At 54.6% G+C, this 16,987-nt stretch overlaps 1 protein-coding gene across 1 annotated transcript in view; it reads left to right on the top strand.

Moving 5' to 3' along the window:
• Positions 1-14,972, top strand: part of PADI1 (peptidyl arginine deiminase 1) — a 33,670-nt gene extending 18,698 nt beyond the window's left edge. Inside the window, exons 7-16 of the mRNA XM_027110005.1 lie at positions 20-192; positions 341-444; positions 1,496-1,619; positions 2,051-2,158; positions 3,605-3,756; positions 7,329-7,473; positions 8,290-8,383; positions 9,452-9,531; positions 10,306-10,431; positions 13,102-14,972. Coding sequence (XP_026965806.1) covers positions 20-192; positions 341-444; positions 1,496-1,619; positions 2,051-2,158; positions 3,605-3,756; positions 7,329-7,473; positions 8,290-8,383; positions 9,452-9,531; positions 10,306-10,431; positions 13,102-13,335 — 1,340 coding nt within the window. The 3' untranslated portion in view covers positions 13,336-14,972. The remainder of the gene's footprint in view (positions 1-19; positions 193-340; positions 445-1,495; positions 1,620-2,050; positions 2,159-3,604; positions 3,757-7,328; positions 7,474-8,289; positions 8,384-9,451; positions 9,532-10,305; positions 10,432-13,101) is intronic.
• Positions 14,973-16,987: the final 2,015 nt, after the last annotated feature.

The following is a 16,987-nucleotide window of genomic DNA, read 5'->3' as shown; positions in this document are numbered from 1 at the left end:
TGACTCTGGTTCCCCCTAGGTGGGAATTCTCTCTCAGACTACAAGCAGGTGCTGGGGCCCCAGCAGCTGTACTACGAAGTGGAGCGGCATCCGGGGGAACGGAAGATCAGCTTCTACGTGGAGGGGCTCACCTTTCCCGACGCTGATTTCTTGGGGCTGGTCTCTCTCAGCGTCAGCCTGGTGGACACCAAGGTATGTATGGCGCTGGGGGCCGTGATAGAGGATGAGGGGCTTCAGGGACCAGCGTGGAGGCTCCAGGACTGGGAGGCTGGGGGCTGCGGGGTCTTGAAGCCTGATGGGGCTCCCTGCAGGGCCCACTGAGTCCTCATTTTCCCCCCAGACGCTGCCTGAGGTGCCCTACTTCACAGACACTGTGACCTTCCGCATGGCCCCCTGGATCATGACTCCCAACACCCAGTGCCCCCTGGAGGTGTATGTGTGCAGGTGAGGCCTCGCCCCTCCTGCAGCTCTCCCACCGTCTCTGGACTCATAGAGATAGGAACAGAATGCCGTACCAGGATTGGCCCTGCACTCATACTGGACAGATTCATTGCAGGCACCCACGGACACAAGCTGGGAACAGGATAGCAGCAGGCTGGCTTGGGCCTGTCTGCCCCACCTGCTCTGAGCAGCTAAGGTCCTGGCTGAGGTCAATGACTCAAGTCCAGCACACCTGCCCTACCGTGTCCTGCAGGTAGCAGCCCCAGAACATCTAGGATTTATTCCAGGCAGTGGGGCCAGGCCCCGTTCAGACTGCTGGCAGCTGCGGGAGACCCAGCCTTGCTCAGATGTGGGTGTACTCCTGGACCTGCAGAGAACTCGGGACCCAAACTCCAAGCTCCTCTGTGAGCTCTGGCCCAACCCGAGTCCCTGGTCCTTCTGCCATCTCTCAGAATCCTTGTCAGGCCCCTTGATGGGCAGGTGAGCCTGGATTCGCAAGGGTACTCCGGGCCTCTGCGTCAGAGGTCGGACCACTGGAAAGGGCCATAGATGACTTGGAACATAAGTCAAAAGGCCAGGAGGGGTGTGGCCAAACAGGTTTGCTCTGCTGAGCTGGGCCCAGGTGTTCAGAAGGGCACTCTTTCTTTCTGTTTGCTCACTAACACCACCCTGACTCCTTTGTTTAGGCCAGTTGTGAGAAACAGGAGGAGACGGGGCTACCTGCCCCCTCACTACCACCTTAACCAGTGAGATTCAGTCCCCAGTCACCTTCTCCAGGACTTATGGTGCCCTGCCTTCGGGCTCCACAGCCCCGGGCCTGTCCCTCCCCTTGCACCTGCCACCTGATGTGATCTGGGGATATTATTTGTCTCTGTCATTAGCCCATGAATCTCTCTAGTGCAGAGACTGGGTTTGAACCCCTGTGCCCAGGGTCCACACGGGGCCTAGCACAGACCGCACCAAGGCCACCCCATCTATCCCCTGCCCCCCGGCCCTGAGGCCAAGGCCACAGTCAGCAGTCATTATTTCGCTCCCCTCTCCCTGTGTTCTGCAGTGTCTTAGACTCCAATGGCTCAAATGAGAAGTTTCTGAAAGACATATCTGACCTGGCGTTGAAAGCCAACTGCAAGCTGATCGTCTGCCCTTGGACTGAGAATCGGAATGACCGCTGGATCCAGGTGGGTACGGGAGCGATCCCGGGAGAGGAGGGCAGCCCGGGAGGCCTGATCCCCGTCCTTTACACTGGCTTTGGGAAAGCTGGCCTGCACAGGCTCCTACTGGCCTCCGTTTCCCTAGAGAAGCCAGGCCGGCCTGGGTGCCAGGACTTAGGGTGGGGGGCATGCAGTCTAGGGGAACGCCCCCCCCCCGCCACTGCCTGCGTCGCCCCAGTGTCTCCCGCTTCCCTCCAAGTGCTCTGGTCCCAGGCAGAGTCCTCCTCTGGCTGCGGTTCTGAGAGCCCTCACTCCACCTCTGTTCCCTGGCCCCTGCACCCGCCAGGTCTTGCGGAAGACCCACTGTCCTGCCCTGCCCGCCCCGGGCCTGGGGGGATTAACCCATTCTTAATACTATACTGAGGCAGTCCCTGTGGTCTTTTTCTCTCCCCTCCCAGGACGAGATGGAGTTTGGCTACATCGAGGCTCCTCACAAATCCTTCCCAGTGGTCTTTGACTCCCCCCGAGACAGAGGCCTGAAGTATTTCCCTTATAAGAGGATCCTGGTATGCGGCAAAGGGCAGAGTGGGGAAACCGTGGGTGGCTCCTCCTATAGGATTCTCCAGTCATTCTTGCCTGGTCCTAGTCCTTTAGGGGCTACAAAAGGACACAGGTGGTGGGTTCTGGCAAATGGGGAGTTAGGGGGAGGTTTGGGAGGAATATGTAAATGAAATGCAAATCTCATGCAAATCACCTCTGTTCTGGGAGGAACAGGCAAAGTCCTCCTTGGGGTCCTTCCTTTCCCCCAAGGGGGAGTGAACAAAGGAGTCAGCTCTGGGGAAACCAAACTGCCTTTTGAGGGCAACACACCCTTAGTGAGCCCTCATGGCTCTTGCTTTTGTGAGCCAGGTCCTCTCTTCCGGTAACGAATGTTTTCTGAACGCCTACTGTGTGCCAGGCACAATGCTGCTTCTACACACAGGAGGGCGACAGGAGCCACTCCAGCAGCCATGTCCTGAGTTCCAGGCCCTCCCTACTAGCTTTACACAGTTGCTCATTTAATCCACGTGGATTCCTATGGATAAGTATGGATATCCATACTCCTGTGGATATTATTATTCCCTCTTTACTGAGGCTCAGAGAGGTTAAGCAACTTACCCAAGGCCACACAGCTAGTTAGCAGTGGCACCAAAACCAGAGGGGCTGCCTCCACGGCCCCTGAACTTTACCGCTAGGCTAACCTGCCTTTTGAGGTGGGTCCGGGTCCCAGAACTCACGTCTCTGCCTGTTTACTGGCCCCTGTCCCCCACCTCCAGGACAATGCCAGGGTCTGGTGGGGGATATGATGGGGAAGGTCCAGGAACTCATGGGCACACAGAGCAGGGACATTTACCCCAGCCTGGAGGGATCAGGGAAGAGTCCCTGGGGAGGTGACAGTGAGCTCTGTGGGGTGAGTCTGCATCAACAAAGGGCCTGACCCCAAGCCCTGGGCTTGACCTGGCCAGCGCCTTTTCCACTGTTCTCTGCTCTGTCTTTATCATTTCCTTCCTTCTACTTTCTTTAGGTTTAATTTGCTGTTCTTTTCCTAGCTGGAAATGGAAGCTAAGATTTTTCAACCCTTTCTCTTCTTAATATATGTGTTTAGAGCTGCGGCAATTCCCTAGAAGTGCAGCCTTACCGGCATCCCCTCAAGTTTTAACGTGCTGTGTGGTTTCTACCTTTCACTTCAAAATACCGTGTAACCTCCCCTTTGATTTCTTCTTTGACCCGTGGTTCTTTAGAAGCATGTTGCCTCCTTTCCAAACAGTCAGGGATTTTCTAGTTATTGTTCTGTTATTGGCTTCGGCTTTAACAGCACAAGGCTCAGGGCACCGGGAGGATGTGTGAAAAGTGAATAGTGGTTGTTTTTCAGGGAGTGGGATTCCCCCAGGAGTACCCCTTGCTCCCCTGCCCCAAGAGCTGTCTCTTCCTTTTCTAACTGATGGTTAGAGCTCTCGATGGTTTTCCCCTAGGGTCCCGACTTTGGATATGTCATCCGGGAAACGCAGTTCGCTGGTGTTTCTGGCCTCGACTCCTTCGGCAACCTGGACATCAGCCCTCCAGTCACAGTGGGGGGCAAGGAGTACCCGCTGGGCCGAATCCTCATTGGTAGCAGCTTCCCCAAGTGAGAAACCAGGGCAGGAGGGTGGTGGAGGTCACGGGAGGGCCCGGGGGACCCAAGGCAGCAGCCACTCTCCAACACCCCCTGCCTCCACCGCGAACACAATTCTCCAGTCTGTAAAGTGGTCTTAAGTTCCTGCATGGAATCCTGGAATAGAGTCCTAGGATCACAGGTCACAGGAATGATCACAGAATCTTAGGAAAAAACAAACTATTGTCTTTTGCCCTGCCTAGTATTTTATGAGCATAATTCGTCACGAACATTAAATATACATGTATCAGGAGGCTTCATATAAAAAGCCAGATTTCTGACTTCTTTTGAAACCTCAGAAGAGCGGGGAGGTCACGTGTCATCCAGGGCAGAAGCAGGAGTTGGATCCGTTGACCTCTCCAGTGAGGAAATCGAAATAGCTGTTGTCCTGGCAACAGCTAGAAAGGGTGCAGCCGTCACCACAAGGCTGCAGGTCAGGATACCAGGGTGACAGAGGTAACTTGACAGGTCCTACCCTGGACAGCTGTCATCTAGGAGGAAACAAGGTATTTAGGGTTTAGGGCTCAGACAGATGACAGCATCTGCTAAATCTCCCTGGTGGGTCCCCACCCAGCCTGTGGGCAGTCGAAGAATGGGGTGTGTAGCACAGGGATCCTAGTGCGATCCCCTGCTTCCTGCCTAAAGATTAAGCCCACCCCAGGCCCTGGAGGTTGCCTTCCGGTTTGTGTGGGGTTGGCATGGAGCCCAGGCGTGCCCCAGCTTGCGTCCCCAAGCCCTGGCTATCTGGTCTTGGGCCCAGAGCAGCCAGGCAGTCCTGGGAAGTTTACCCAGGCTTATGTGGTGACCTTGGTGGCCTCATGGCTCTGGATCAGGTGAGATGAGGCTTCCTGGCACCAACCCCAGGCATGAAGCCAGGTGCCCAGGCTGGGTACCCGGGGCTGAGGTTGGCCAGGACAAGAGGAGTGCACTCACCTTGCTGCTGACTCATGTGCAGAACTACTCTGGGGCTGGATCCTGCCCACAGCTCTGGGGGCAGAAGGGCCTTGGGACCGCTGGGCAGTCATTCTGTGCTTCCAGGAGGGATCTGGGAGGAACGAGCACAGACTTTGATGTCTAACGGATTTGGGTTCGAGTCCTGCCTCTGCCACTTATTGGCCACATGATTTGGGGTACATCATCTAACTAGTGCCGACCACAGGGCCTGGAACATAGTAGGTGCTTGATTAATTCATTTAGAAATATTTATTGCATGCCTACCATGTGCCAGGCACTGATGAAGGTACTAGGGATACATCAGGTGACAAAGATACATTATTAAATGGGCAAATTATTTTATACGTCATCCCTCAGTGTCCTCCTCAGTGAAATGGGCTTATAAAAAAATCCCTGTCCTTAGCTATATAATAGCCGTTACTGGGGATAAAGGATTCACATTAACCAACTTCCGAATGCTTGGGTATTATTTAGCTGGACCCCTGGCAGTGGATGTGCCTTGAAGTAGGTTGGAACTCAATGGATAAAAGTTATTGATCACCTACATGCCATGAACATGGTGCTTTACCCAGGTTACCTCCATTAATTCTTACAACAGCCCTATGAGGTTGAGATGACTATTATCCCCATTTTACAGATGAGGAAGTTGAGGCTTAGATAAATGAAGTGAATGCACTAATTCATGCATTCATTTATCAATTCAATAACTATTTATTGAGACTTCCCATATGCCAGGTTTGGGGCCCCGTGCTGGGGATAAAAGAAATGTTCTGGAAAATCCCAGGCTCAGAGCAAGGACCCCGGATGGGAACGTGTGGGGGGTCTCTAGCAGAGCTGGGCCTCACTCCATCGGCTATTGTGTTGAAAACCAGGAACAAAGCTCTTGGTAGACAGATGGAACCCTGAGGCTCAGGGAGGGGCAGCTACTGCCTAGGACCACACAGCAAGTTAGGGGAATAGACAGAATTCAGATCTCCTCCTTGGACCCCAAATTAAAATTTAACATCCAGGCTGCTGTCCTGTGTTCCTGTCTTGGCTTCTGACCTTAGCAGTGAACAAAACAACCTACATACATCCTAGCAGAGAGAAACAGACAATAAGCAAACATAATAAATAAGTAAATCATCTAGTATGTTAGGTAAAAGAAGCGTTGGTGAGAGGCTGACATTTCCCTGAAGGAGATGAGACAGTTAAAGATGTGGCTAATTGGGAGGAAGATGTGCAAGGGAGTAGAAACAACTAGTGCAAAGGCTCTGACGCAGGAGTGTGCTGGAGACATTAGAGGAACAGCAAGGAGGCCAGTGGGTCAGGAGCAGAGGGAACGAGGGGGTGTGGGGGGATGAGGTCAGAGAGCTTGGTCCGGCAGAGTTCAGATCATGACATGGACCTGTCATTTTTACGTACATAATAGGGTTATCATGGGGATTAAATAAGACACCCAGTGTGAGGAGCCTCAGGCAGGCACACAGCAGGTGCTCAGCAAATGCCCCCTCTGTTCTCTACTATCTTGGGTTCTCCAAGCTCTGCTCCCCACATTTAAAACGATCTTGGAACAATTCTGCCTCCTGGTGGCAGCTTTGATGTGACTCAGAGACCAGGTCTGATGCTTCTCAAGGCTGGAGTCATCTGGTCCATTCCCCTGCCTCCAGGCAGAGGGCTGCAGAGTCCCAAGGAGGGACTTAAAATAACAGAAACTAAAATATTAAATATTAAAATATTATATTAAAATAAACAGAAATACAAGAAAAATATTTTCCACATTCCCACCCCCTGAATCAAATCAGTGTTGCCTTGTGTCACTGCTTGTTGGGTCTCCCTTCTAGTTCTGTTGTTATATAGACTGTGGACTCTTACACAGCTGTTCAAAAGCCTTAATATCATTCACAAATATTTTTGAGCAGCTCTTCTATAAGAGGTGCTGGGGATACAGCAGTGAACCTAGAGAAAAATCCCAGCCCTCCTGGAGCTTACATTCTAGTGGGCTGCCAGGCAATAAACAAGGTATCAAGTAAGCAGATAGTACCAAATGCTGTAGAGAAGAATAAAGCTGGGAAAGGAGTTGAGGGGTGGTTGTTATTTCCAAAGTCCACATAGAGAAAGAGGTGACATTTGAGTTAAACCTGAAGAAAGTGAGGGACATGGGGAGTGGGCAACAATTCCCACACTTTGGGTAACACTGGGCTAAGCAGGATGTGGGGTGGCTTGCCAGCTCCCAGTCATGTTTTGAACAAAAAGTTTGGTGCCTTGGGTAAAGAGTCAACCTCTCTGAGTCCCAGGAATTGAGATGAGGGTCTTCAGTTCCCTTTGGCGGATGGAGGGCTCTCATTTGACTCTCTTCTGCAAGAAGGGGTGGCAGGACCTTTCTGACCTTGGGGAGGATGCTTTAAGGTGAGGGAGGGACAGACTCTCTTGGGCGATACTCAGGATGGACAGCGAGTTCCTGGGAGCACCTGGGCGCTGGGGCCAGGAAGCAGGGACCAAAGAAGATCCATTCAGAGGGTTGACAGGGCAGGGAGGGGCTCAGGAAGTGCCTGCAGGGAACCAGCACACAACACGCACGAGGTGACCCTGCTCTTTCCCTCCCTGGCCAGGTCTGGTGGGCGGCGAATGGCCAAGGTGGTGCGCGACTTCCTGAAGGCCCAGCAGGTGCAGGCGCCCGTGGAGCTCTACTCTGACTGGCTCTGGGTGGGCCACGTGGACGAGTTCCTGAGCTTCGTGCCCACCTCCGACCAAAAGGTACATCCCCTCTCCTCCTGCCTGAGCTACCTCTGCCCCTCCCTATCCTGATGGGTCAGGATAGGGCAAAGGCACCTGAAACTAGCTCACCACCTCGGTCCATAGAGAGCTTGGAGTCAGGGTACCCTCTGGGCCAGGTGGTGTTAATCGGGGGGGCTTCCTGGAGGAGGTCAGAGCCCAGGAGGGAACTCGTTCGCTCACTTCTCATACACTCATTCTCACACTTACTGGGTGTTTGTTCTGATCCAGACCTCTCAGTCAAGACCCAGGACTGACACTGGTAATAATTGGAAACATTTACTGAGCACCTGTGAGATGTATGTGTTTTAATGCATTTAATCCTCTAGCAACCCCATGAGGTGGGTACTATTATCATTTCCCCCATTTTATAAATAAGGAAAACGAGGCTCAGAAGGGCAATTAACTAGTAGGGTAAAATTCAGACCAAGACGGTGGGCTCTGGACCAGCAATGTTAACCACTCAGCACCTTGCAGAGGCGATCAGGGAGGGTACAGCATGCAGGGAGCAGGCAGCCTGGGAGGGGAGGCCTCCTAGTGACCAGTGGTTGAGTTCCCTGGTGTACAAAGTGGGGAAGGGCTTCCAGGAAAAGAGAAGGTTATGGACAAAGGCCTGCAGGTGTGAACCCGCTTGGAGGATTCGGGCAGGTGCAGACAGTCCTTTGTGGCTGGTGGGAGGGATTGAGGGGGGTTGCCATGTGCAGTCTGGCCTCTGAACTCAGGCCCCTCCTGAGTTTGGGGTTTCCTGCATGGGGGGAGAACCTGTCCACTGAGCTGCTCTCCCATCCTCTGTGCCAGGGCTTCCGGCTGCTCCTGGCCAGCCCCAGCGCTTGCCTCAACCTGTTCCAAGAGAAGAAGGAGGAGGGCTACGGGGAGGCGGCCCAGTTTGACGGTGAGTGCCAGTGAGCCCATCACCCTGCCAGACCGTGCCCTCTCGTTGCCAGCCCTGGGCACCATTGATGCCTGACATGGCTGTGCTCTGCTTACAGCCATTTGTCTGCCAGCTCTCAGCTCAGAGTCCATCACTGATTTTCCCAACACCTTCATATGGGAGCAAAGGATGAGGACTCTCCCTTTCTTGGGCCAGGGATGGAAGCCTGGGTGGCCTCCTCCATACACTGGGTTGTTCCTGGCCACACCCCAGGGGAAGAAAGGAACAGGAAGCCATGAGCCTTCCCACGTGCCTGTCCGTACATACACTTTCATGCTCTTGCCCAATCAGATCGTTCACCCCCTTCTCCTTATCCCTTTTCATGGAGGAGAAAACTGAGGCTCAGAGAGGGGAAGCGGCTTGCCCAGGGTTAAGAAGCAGGAAGCAGCAGGGCCAGGGGCTCAAGAGAGGGAGGGGTGAGAAGCCAGGAGGGTGGTCGGGGCCCCTCTGTGGACCTTCCTTGGGGAATCGACAGACCCTCCAAGGGCCTGGTTGGCCCCCTTGAGCACCTCCCCCTTCCCCACCGGGGATCGCGGTGTTCTCACCTGCGGAATGGCGCATTGGAAGGGATGTGGCATAGCCTTCAGCAAAGATAGACCTGGATTCAGATCCTGGTCTTGCCACTTGCTGGCTATAAGATCAAAGATGTGTTCTGAACCTCTCAGTGCCTCCATTTCCTCTTCTCTGAATGCAGGGTGGTAACTAACCTGACCTAGCATTGTTTTAGAGATCAATAATAAACATAATAGGAGGCCCAGAGCATAGTGGGTGTTCAATAATGGTAGCTCTTCTGTTATTAGGCTCTGAGCTCAGGCGTCCCTTCCCAAGGAGTTTATAATCCATCAACAGGACTTACTTGCAGCCAGAGCTTGGTCCCATCAGGGTTTCCAGTCTCTGGCTTTCTCAGTCCTTGCTTCAGACCCTGGCGCTGAGGTGGGAGAAAAATCCTGGCCCGGATTTTCAAGCCCAGGCTTGAGGTGGCCCCAGGCAGTATTCCCTGAGCCGGCTGTGGTCTTCTTTCTCTTGCAGGGTTAAATTACCAGGTGAAGAGAAGCATTAATGAGATACTGGAAGACAGAATTCTCAGGAGTGACAACCTGTATGCACAGGTGAGGGGGGTGGAGGGTGAAGCAGCCCCAGGAACTGCCAGGGTGGGGGCGAGGGGTTCAGCCCTGGGCCTCTGACTCTCCTGGGGGCTGCTGAGACCTGTGGGCTGGGTAGGGCCCCTGCTCTTGGGAAACCCACAGTCTGATGGAAGAGACACAGCCGTGCCAGTCCAGTGGGGGACATCTTGCCCCCATTCTGGGGAAATGATGGGTTTCAGCGGAAGTAGAATTGAGTTCCCCAAGAAGTCTGGGGAGATGGGAGAGATGTGGTGGGGAAATGGGGCCCTGTAGGGGCGAGGGCTGGGGTGTGTGAGAATCAGGGTGACCTGGTGAGGAGATGGGGTGGAAGGAGGTCCCAGGAAGGGGCAGAGCTAATGCCTGCCACGTGCCTGCTGTAGGCCTGGCATGGAGTCCTACTCAGTAGATGGGAGGAGGCCCCATGCTTCTCCCCAGTGGTGCCCGACGCTTTTCTCCTAAACAGCTGAGCTGGGCAGAAGCATAAGCCCGGCTCTGGTTGGGACAGTGTGTGGTGACGGCAAGCACTTTTGCAACCAGAAGCTGCCTGGATCCAAACCCCAGGTCCACTACTTCCTAGCTCTGTGCCCTTGGGCAGGTCACTTGAGCCTCAGTTTCCCCATCTGCGGTAGCAATGGCACAAAGCTGTTATGAGGATCAAACAAGCTAAAGGGTGCACAGGGCCCGACATGTAGCAGGTGCTCAGAAACGTTGGATACTTCCTGGCTCCCTGGGTACCTGTGCCCCTCCTCCCACCCTCAGAGATGCATTGACTGGAACCGGGAGGTGCTGAAGCAGGAACTGGGCCTGACTGAGCGGGACATCGTGGACATCCCCCAGCTCTTTTACCTGAAGGACTCCCAAGCAGAAGCCTTCTTCCCCAACATGGTGAGAGCGTGGAGGGAGGACGGGTCATTTCCATCCTTGGTGCCTGGCGGGGTCCTGCTGGGCGGTCAGTTGGGGGTCCAGAGGAGAAACCGTCCCTATCCAGGGGCAGACTGGCAAGGAGGCTGGGACGGGCCCTGCGGACCTCGCCAGTGTTTGCTTTTTGGGGCAGATATAGAAAATCTCCATCGGTAGTTCCCAACCAGGGTGATTTCTCCTCCCCCCACCCCCACCCCGGGTACTTTGATTGCCACACGAGGAGGGTGCTACTGGCATCTAGTGGGTGGAGGCCACGGATGCTGTTAAACATCCTACAGTGCACAGGGCAGCCCCACAACTAAGGCCTTTCCCCCCCTCAAAATGGAAAACGGAAGCGTGGTTTGGTTCCAATGTTTCAAGCTTTCGCTTCTGGGCCTCAGCTGCCTGTTCTGCTCCCCGGGCTGGCACCCCACTGTCTGCTCCCCAGAGGGATCCTGAGTTGGGCAGGGGTGGCAGGTGGCAGCTGCCACCCTGGCTGTCATTAACTCAGGCACCTGACAAGCAGATGAGCAGATGTGATCTCACCAATGCGGCCCCTGGGAGGGGTCTGAGCGATGCTATTGGCACAGCCCTGCCCATAGCGCCCAGTAACCCCTTGGGAAAGGATGTCGGGGCATTGGCAGCAGTGAGGGGTGGTTCCCTAGGATGGGAGACCCTCCCTCTTCAGCCTGGGGCCTTTACTCGAATCCCTGTCATTGGACCAGCCAGTGAATCCTGGGGTCCTGACTGGAGGCCAGTGTGTAGGGTCTGGCTTCCCCGCCAGGGTCGCATTCACTCCTGACCCCTCGCTGTGAGGCCCCTGCAGAGACCTCGCAGGCAGGGCTTCACAACCTTGGTTCTACTGATATTTGGGGCTAAAGAGTCTTTTGCTCTGGGGGCTGTCCTGTGCATCGTAGGATGGTTGCAAAATGCCCTGGAGGCAAGATCGCCCTGGTTGGGAACCACTGCTCTAGGGTAGTGCTGTCAGGACTTTCTCAGGTGATGGAAATGTTCTACATCTGTGCAATATGACGTGGCTGCCGCCACATGTGGCTTCAAATGTGGCCAGTGTGACTGAGGAACGGAAGTTTTACTTTCATTTTAACGTCAGCAGCCACATGTGGTGGATGGCTACCGTATCAGACAGTGAAGCTCTAAGGGGTGACCTGCCTCTGGTTCTGACTGAGCGTGGGGGAAGGCCCATGACCGTGGTCAGCCCTGGGCTGTGGCCTTGCCCTCCCCTACTGGGAGCCCCTCCCAAGCACACAGCCCTCCGTGGGAATCTCCCAGCTTCAGACCAGGCCCAGCTAGAGGATCCCAGCATGTTCTCACTGGAGAGCCCTTAGGGAACACTCAGTTAACCCTCATTGGTCAGAAGGGGAAAGAGGCCCCGGAGGAGAGTGGTTGACTTGCCTGAGGTCTCCAGCGAGCAAATGGACCGACCTCCAGTCTCCTGAGTCCTCGTCTAGGAGGAGGCAAAGCCAGGCCAGCAATGGTCCTGAATAACGCTCTCTGTTCCTCTCCCTGCCCTTTGTCCCTCTGTGTGCCCCCACTCCCACCATGTTCTGGCCCATTAGTGGGCAACCAAGCAGGTCAGGGCCAAGGCCATGTGACTGACCCCCACAGGACCCTCCAGCTCCATGTTGGTCCCAGCCGTGGACGGCCCTGCGGGGCAGACTTGAGGGTGAGGGGCTGGGGCGTGGAGAGTGTAAGGGCAGCCCACCCAACACTGAGATGACCCAGTGAGTCAGAGTGTCCCCTCTGAACACCAAGGACAGCACCTCTGGCCATCCACTGGGCCAGAAGTTACCTCTAAGAAGCCTCCATACCCTGCACTGGGCAGACTTCCCTTCCCTGGTGTTAGGGCCCCCTACCAGGTCCCCCAGCCAGGGAAGCAGAAGTGTCATTGGAGATAAACCCAGGTGCCCCCAGCACCTGGAAAGGACTCCCAGCCCCTTTCCCCAACTCCTTAGCACCCCAGGCAGCCACGGTGCTACACTCCTGCAGAGTAGAAAGAGCACGAGTTTTGGCGTGAGTCAGACCTGAGTCAAATTTCAGTCTCCCTGTTCTCTGGCTGTGTGGCCTTAATTATATTACTTAACTGGTCCAAGCTATGGCCTTGGAGGGAGGCTGTGAGGTTTACAGATGCGATATCTGGCACATAGAAGATGCTCAATAAACGGTAACAATTATCAGGGCTTCCAGGAACGGTTGAGCTTGGTGTGTACTGCACAAATAAATGCACCACACCTGTGACATTCACACCGTGGACCTTGTAGATGGATACATTTGCTGTACAAGTTTTCGGCAGATAACGGTAAAATCTTGTTCTAACAAAGTCATTATAATCTACTTTTCTGATAGGTGGAGGAAAGTGTTGGAGGAAGGGGTGACTTTTATTTATATGAAGTTACCATGTATGTTACTGGCAGCCCTGCCTGTTATTAATCCTCTCTTCCAACTACGGATCTATGTCTTTTCTGCTTCCATAGACCTTAGTTCTTGAGACAGTGCCAGCCTTAGTGGCCCGGAGATGCTGGCAAAGATGGGACAGGGCCTGGGGATGGGTCCGCCAGAGCCAGAACCCAGAAGGGGCCGCAGGTGTAGAGCATCCCCAGCTAACCAAGTCTCTTTCTTGCCTTGTCTCTTCTACAGGTGAACATGGTGGTCTTAGGCAAGTACCTGGGCATCCCCAAACCCTACGGGCCCATAATCAACGGCTGCTGCTGCCTGGAGGAGAAGGTGCGGTCCCTTTTGGAGCCTCTGGGCCTCTGCTGTACCTTCATCGATGACTACTTGTCCTACCACGAGCTGTGTGGAGAGATCCACTGCGGCACCAACGTGCGCCGGAAGCCGTTTCCCTTCAAGTGGTGGCACGTGGTGCCCTGAGCCTGCTCCCCACACGCCATCCTCTCTCCCCACCTGCCAGGGAATTCCGCCAGGATAAGGAACCTCCACCTGGCCTCCATCCTCTTGGGGGAGCCTTGGACGCTTCCCCCTGTGTGCCCGCAAGTGTGCTGGTCACCGTGGGTACCAGGATACAGGGATGGACACCACACATCCTCACCTCTGGCGTGGCCTACAGGGCCTGGGGCCTGGGATGAGAGCCCTGGGTCTAGGCCACTGGTGGCTCTTGTAAGACCAGGAAGGGGGATTTGGGCCCCCTTTTTCCTTTTCTGGCTATCTTCTCCTTCAGGGGGCCCCCAGGCTGTGATCTCCTAGCACTCCTCAGCCATATTTATGTAGGCGAATAAGGGCAGGAAAACTCAGCATCTGATGGCCTGTTTCTTTTTTTGTTTTTAAACATCTTTATTAGAGTATAATTGCTTTACTGTTTTAAAAAGAAAAAGCAACAACCCCCCTTTAATACCTGACTCCCTCCTCAGAAGGGTGCCTGTTACCTGTTTGGAAAGCCTTTAATTACGCGTGCTGGCTGCTTCCGGCTCACAAACGCTGAGAGGCCAAAGTGAGGCCCGAGGAGGGCGCAGGGAGGAAGGCTGGGCAGGAGGCGAGGAGGCCAGGACGGCAGAGGAGCTGAGGCACGGGGATAAAACCTGGGACCTGGCCTCTGCGCCCTAGGCCTCCCAGGCTTTAAGTTTTGGACTCTGGATGTGATGGGGTCTGGCTGTTCCAGATGCAGCAAGGAGAGGGGGCCTAGATGTTAGAAGCGGGTGGGGGGTCATTAGGTTATCTTTGAGGGTGGGGTTTAATTTCCTTTAATAGTCTTTCATTATTCCCCTTCGTTCTGCCGGCAGTGGGAGGGAAGGCTCGCCCAGTCTCTCTCAGCAACTCAGAGACCCTGCATGTAGCTTGGGTTTCACCTGTGAGTAAAGCCCCGTGGCAGGCCTGTGTCCCCTCCCACAGAAGGCAAGGCAGAGCTGCCACGGGAATTTAATAGCCTGGGCCCAGGTGAGGTCACCGGGACGTGCACAGGCAAGCTGGCTTGGCCGGTGCAGGGCGAGAGGTGGCCCCTGCCCCAGACAAGCGTGGGCAGGAGGGAACCGGCCGGCCTTCCTCTCCCACAGCCTCTGGGCCTCTACCTTCTGGGTTTTCTCCCTGGCTCTCGGTGACATTTAGATTGAGCCATCTGCCCTTAAACTCTTCTAGCTGTGGAACACTCAGCCATCAGAGGCTACCACGGAGGCCCAGCATGGGAAACTGATGAAAACGGAACTGCTCTGGTTTAAGGTGGCGGGGGTGGTGTACGAGGATCCTCCCCTTCCCGGAGGTTCTGGGGAACCCCGTTTGCAAGCCCCTGGTCTAGCCTGTGCACTTTCTGCTCATAACCGTGATGCCCCTTAGACTGAGCCAAGAGGAGAAGGGATCTCTTCGGCGGCCAAGGATGTGCAGCTGGGGTTCCCCAGGGAAGGCGCTGCGGGTGGGAGGGGAGTGGCGTTGAGTGCGGGGAGCTCTGGAATTGCTGCTGGGCTGTTTGCGGGGGGTTGCTGATGTTCCCTCCGAGAATGTTCCAGGTGACTGGTCACCTCCTTTCTGATTAATAAAAATGTCAACATGCATTTCTTCAAGTGGCTGCCTCCTTAGCTTCTGTTCGTTGGGCCGTGGGGAGGAGGGGAGGGAAGCGGGGGGAGAGGTGCTCTCAGTTGCACCCACAATGCTACCAGCTCCCTGGCTCAACTTCCACTGGCCATGGGCAGCTCCTACCCAGCTGGGAGAGCCCCCAGGGCCAGTGCCAGGCAGGCAGGCAGATGCAGCAGGATGGCTGGCACACGCCCATTGCCGTGAGGCTGCCTGCCCTGCTGAGATGGCTATGGGGGAGGGTGGTTCTTATCTCTTCATCCCTCTCCCTTCCCTGGTCTATCTCCTCCATCTCTCAGAGGGCAGGCAGGCTGGGCCCTATTGGCAGAGTGGGAGAGTCCCCAGCAGGACTGGTGCCCAGGGCCACAGGCCAATATAATTCCCTTGAATTCCTGCCTCTAAAGCTACTAAGCTACCCAGCCTCAGTGGTCTGATTTCAGGGACCCGAAATTATCACCCCTCTCATCCTACACACTTGGTGCTGCCTCAGATGGCTCCCCTGACACTCACTCACTCACTCATTCACTTTATTTTAGATTTGTTGTGGACTAAGAGGCAAAAAGTTGCTGCCCATCAGTCATGGACACTTTAGTCTGAATGAACCACCAATCTCTTTCTAAAAGCTGGCATGTAGTAACTGGGGAGAAGTGAAAGCATGAGTCTACTTCCAAAGGGAGATCCAGGGCTCTGAGCTGGAGGCTATCCTGTCGCCATCACAGTGGGCCAGTGCCCAGAGAAATGCCCCTGCTTCTGTATCTGTTCCCCAGCTGTGCCCACAAACAGGCTATGGAGCCTGCCTGAGGCTTCCTCCTGAACTCTGACTCTTACCCAGAGCTGAGTCAGCCCCCGAGCCGTTTTACAGCCAAAAAAGTGACGCTGTCCCTGGACCCAGCAGCCCAGCAGCTCTCCTTGAGAAGAACATCGTTACCAGAACCTGGGATATAGGGGTGCCAGTCTTAGAGTCTTGCTGAGATCCTTGAATTGGTGTGAATGCACTAGCCGGGGACTCTGGGGGAGCAGATATTGGTCCTCACCCTGCCTCAGATTGTCAGCGTCACCGGGGAGGAGGGAGGAAACCTCTGTTCAGCACCTTCTGAGCCTTGCTGGACAGGGTGTGTCCCACCATTATCTCTGCCAGAGCTGGTGAGTAGCCACATTTTCTACGGATGCGGACACCAAGGCTGCAAGAGAGGGGACACAACCCTCAAGGCCACACAGCCGGTGCCTGGTGGCGCCTGGGTCCAGACCTGAGACTCCTCTCCCCAGAGCCCTCGCTCTTTCTGTTTCAGGTGGCCGAATGCCCCTCTGGGCTCAGTTTCCCCACCTAACGAGTGAGCCTTCCTACTCTGACATTCTAAGCTCCTGGCCAGAGAGAGTTTCCACCCTTATCACTCACTCTTTCCAGAGGCTTTAGGCATCTAACAATAATAACAATAACAACAACAACAACCATAATAAAAGAATACTGAGCTCCACACTAGAGCTCTACCCACGCTTTCCCCTTTAACCCTCATAACAACCACTTTTCAGATGCCAAAAGTGAGGCACAGAGCAATTAAGTGACTTGCCCCTGGTCACCCAGTCAGGATGTAATTGAGGCAGGGCTGAAATCCAGTCCTGCCTGCAAAACCCATGCTCTTAAGAAAAAAGTTGGTGTTCCTCAAAGTGCCTCAAAATGCTATAGGGGTGCTTGTAAAAAAAAAAAAAAAAAGACTCCAGACACCAGGCTGCTTATCAAATTGGAGGCCAGGCCTGGGAATCTGCATTTTCATCAGTTCCTCCATCAGGATAGAGAAACTCCCCACTAAAGCAATGATCTCTGAAAATGCAGAAAAAGGGGTGAAGAGGCTGAGTGTGGAAAGCAAGAAAGGTCCCCTGATCCATACCCTGCACCTCTGCACGCCCCCCAGGGTCCTGGTGCCTTGGCGAGGTACTTACTTGCTCCCCTTAAAGTCAGAAATTAACTCTCTCTGCGCCTGGGCGGGAGCAACAGGTTCATATGCAA

Source organism: Aethalodelphis obliquidens, unplaced genomic scaffold (genome assembly GCF_003676395.1).
Source record: "Aethalodelphis obliquidens isolate GAN/ISIS:26980383/991018 unplaced genomic scaffold, ASM367639v1 scaffold9, whole genome shotgun sequence".
NCBI lineage: Eukaryota > Metazoa > Chordata > Mammalia > Artiodactyla > Delphinidae > Aethalodelphis > Aethalodelphis obliquidens.
Note: the sequence above shows the minus strand (reverse complement) of the source record. Positions and strands in the feature narration are given on the sequence as shown.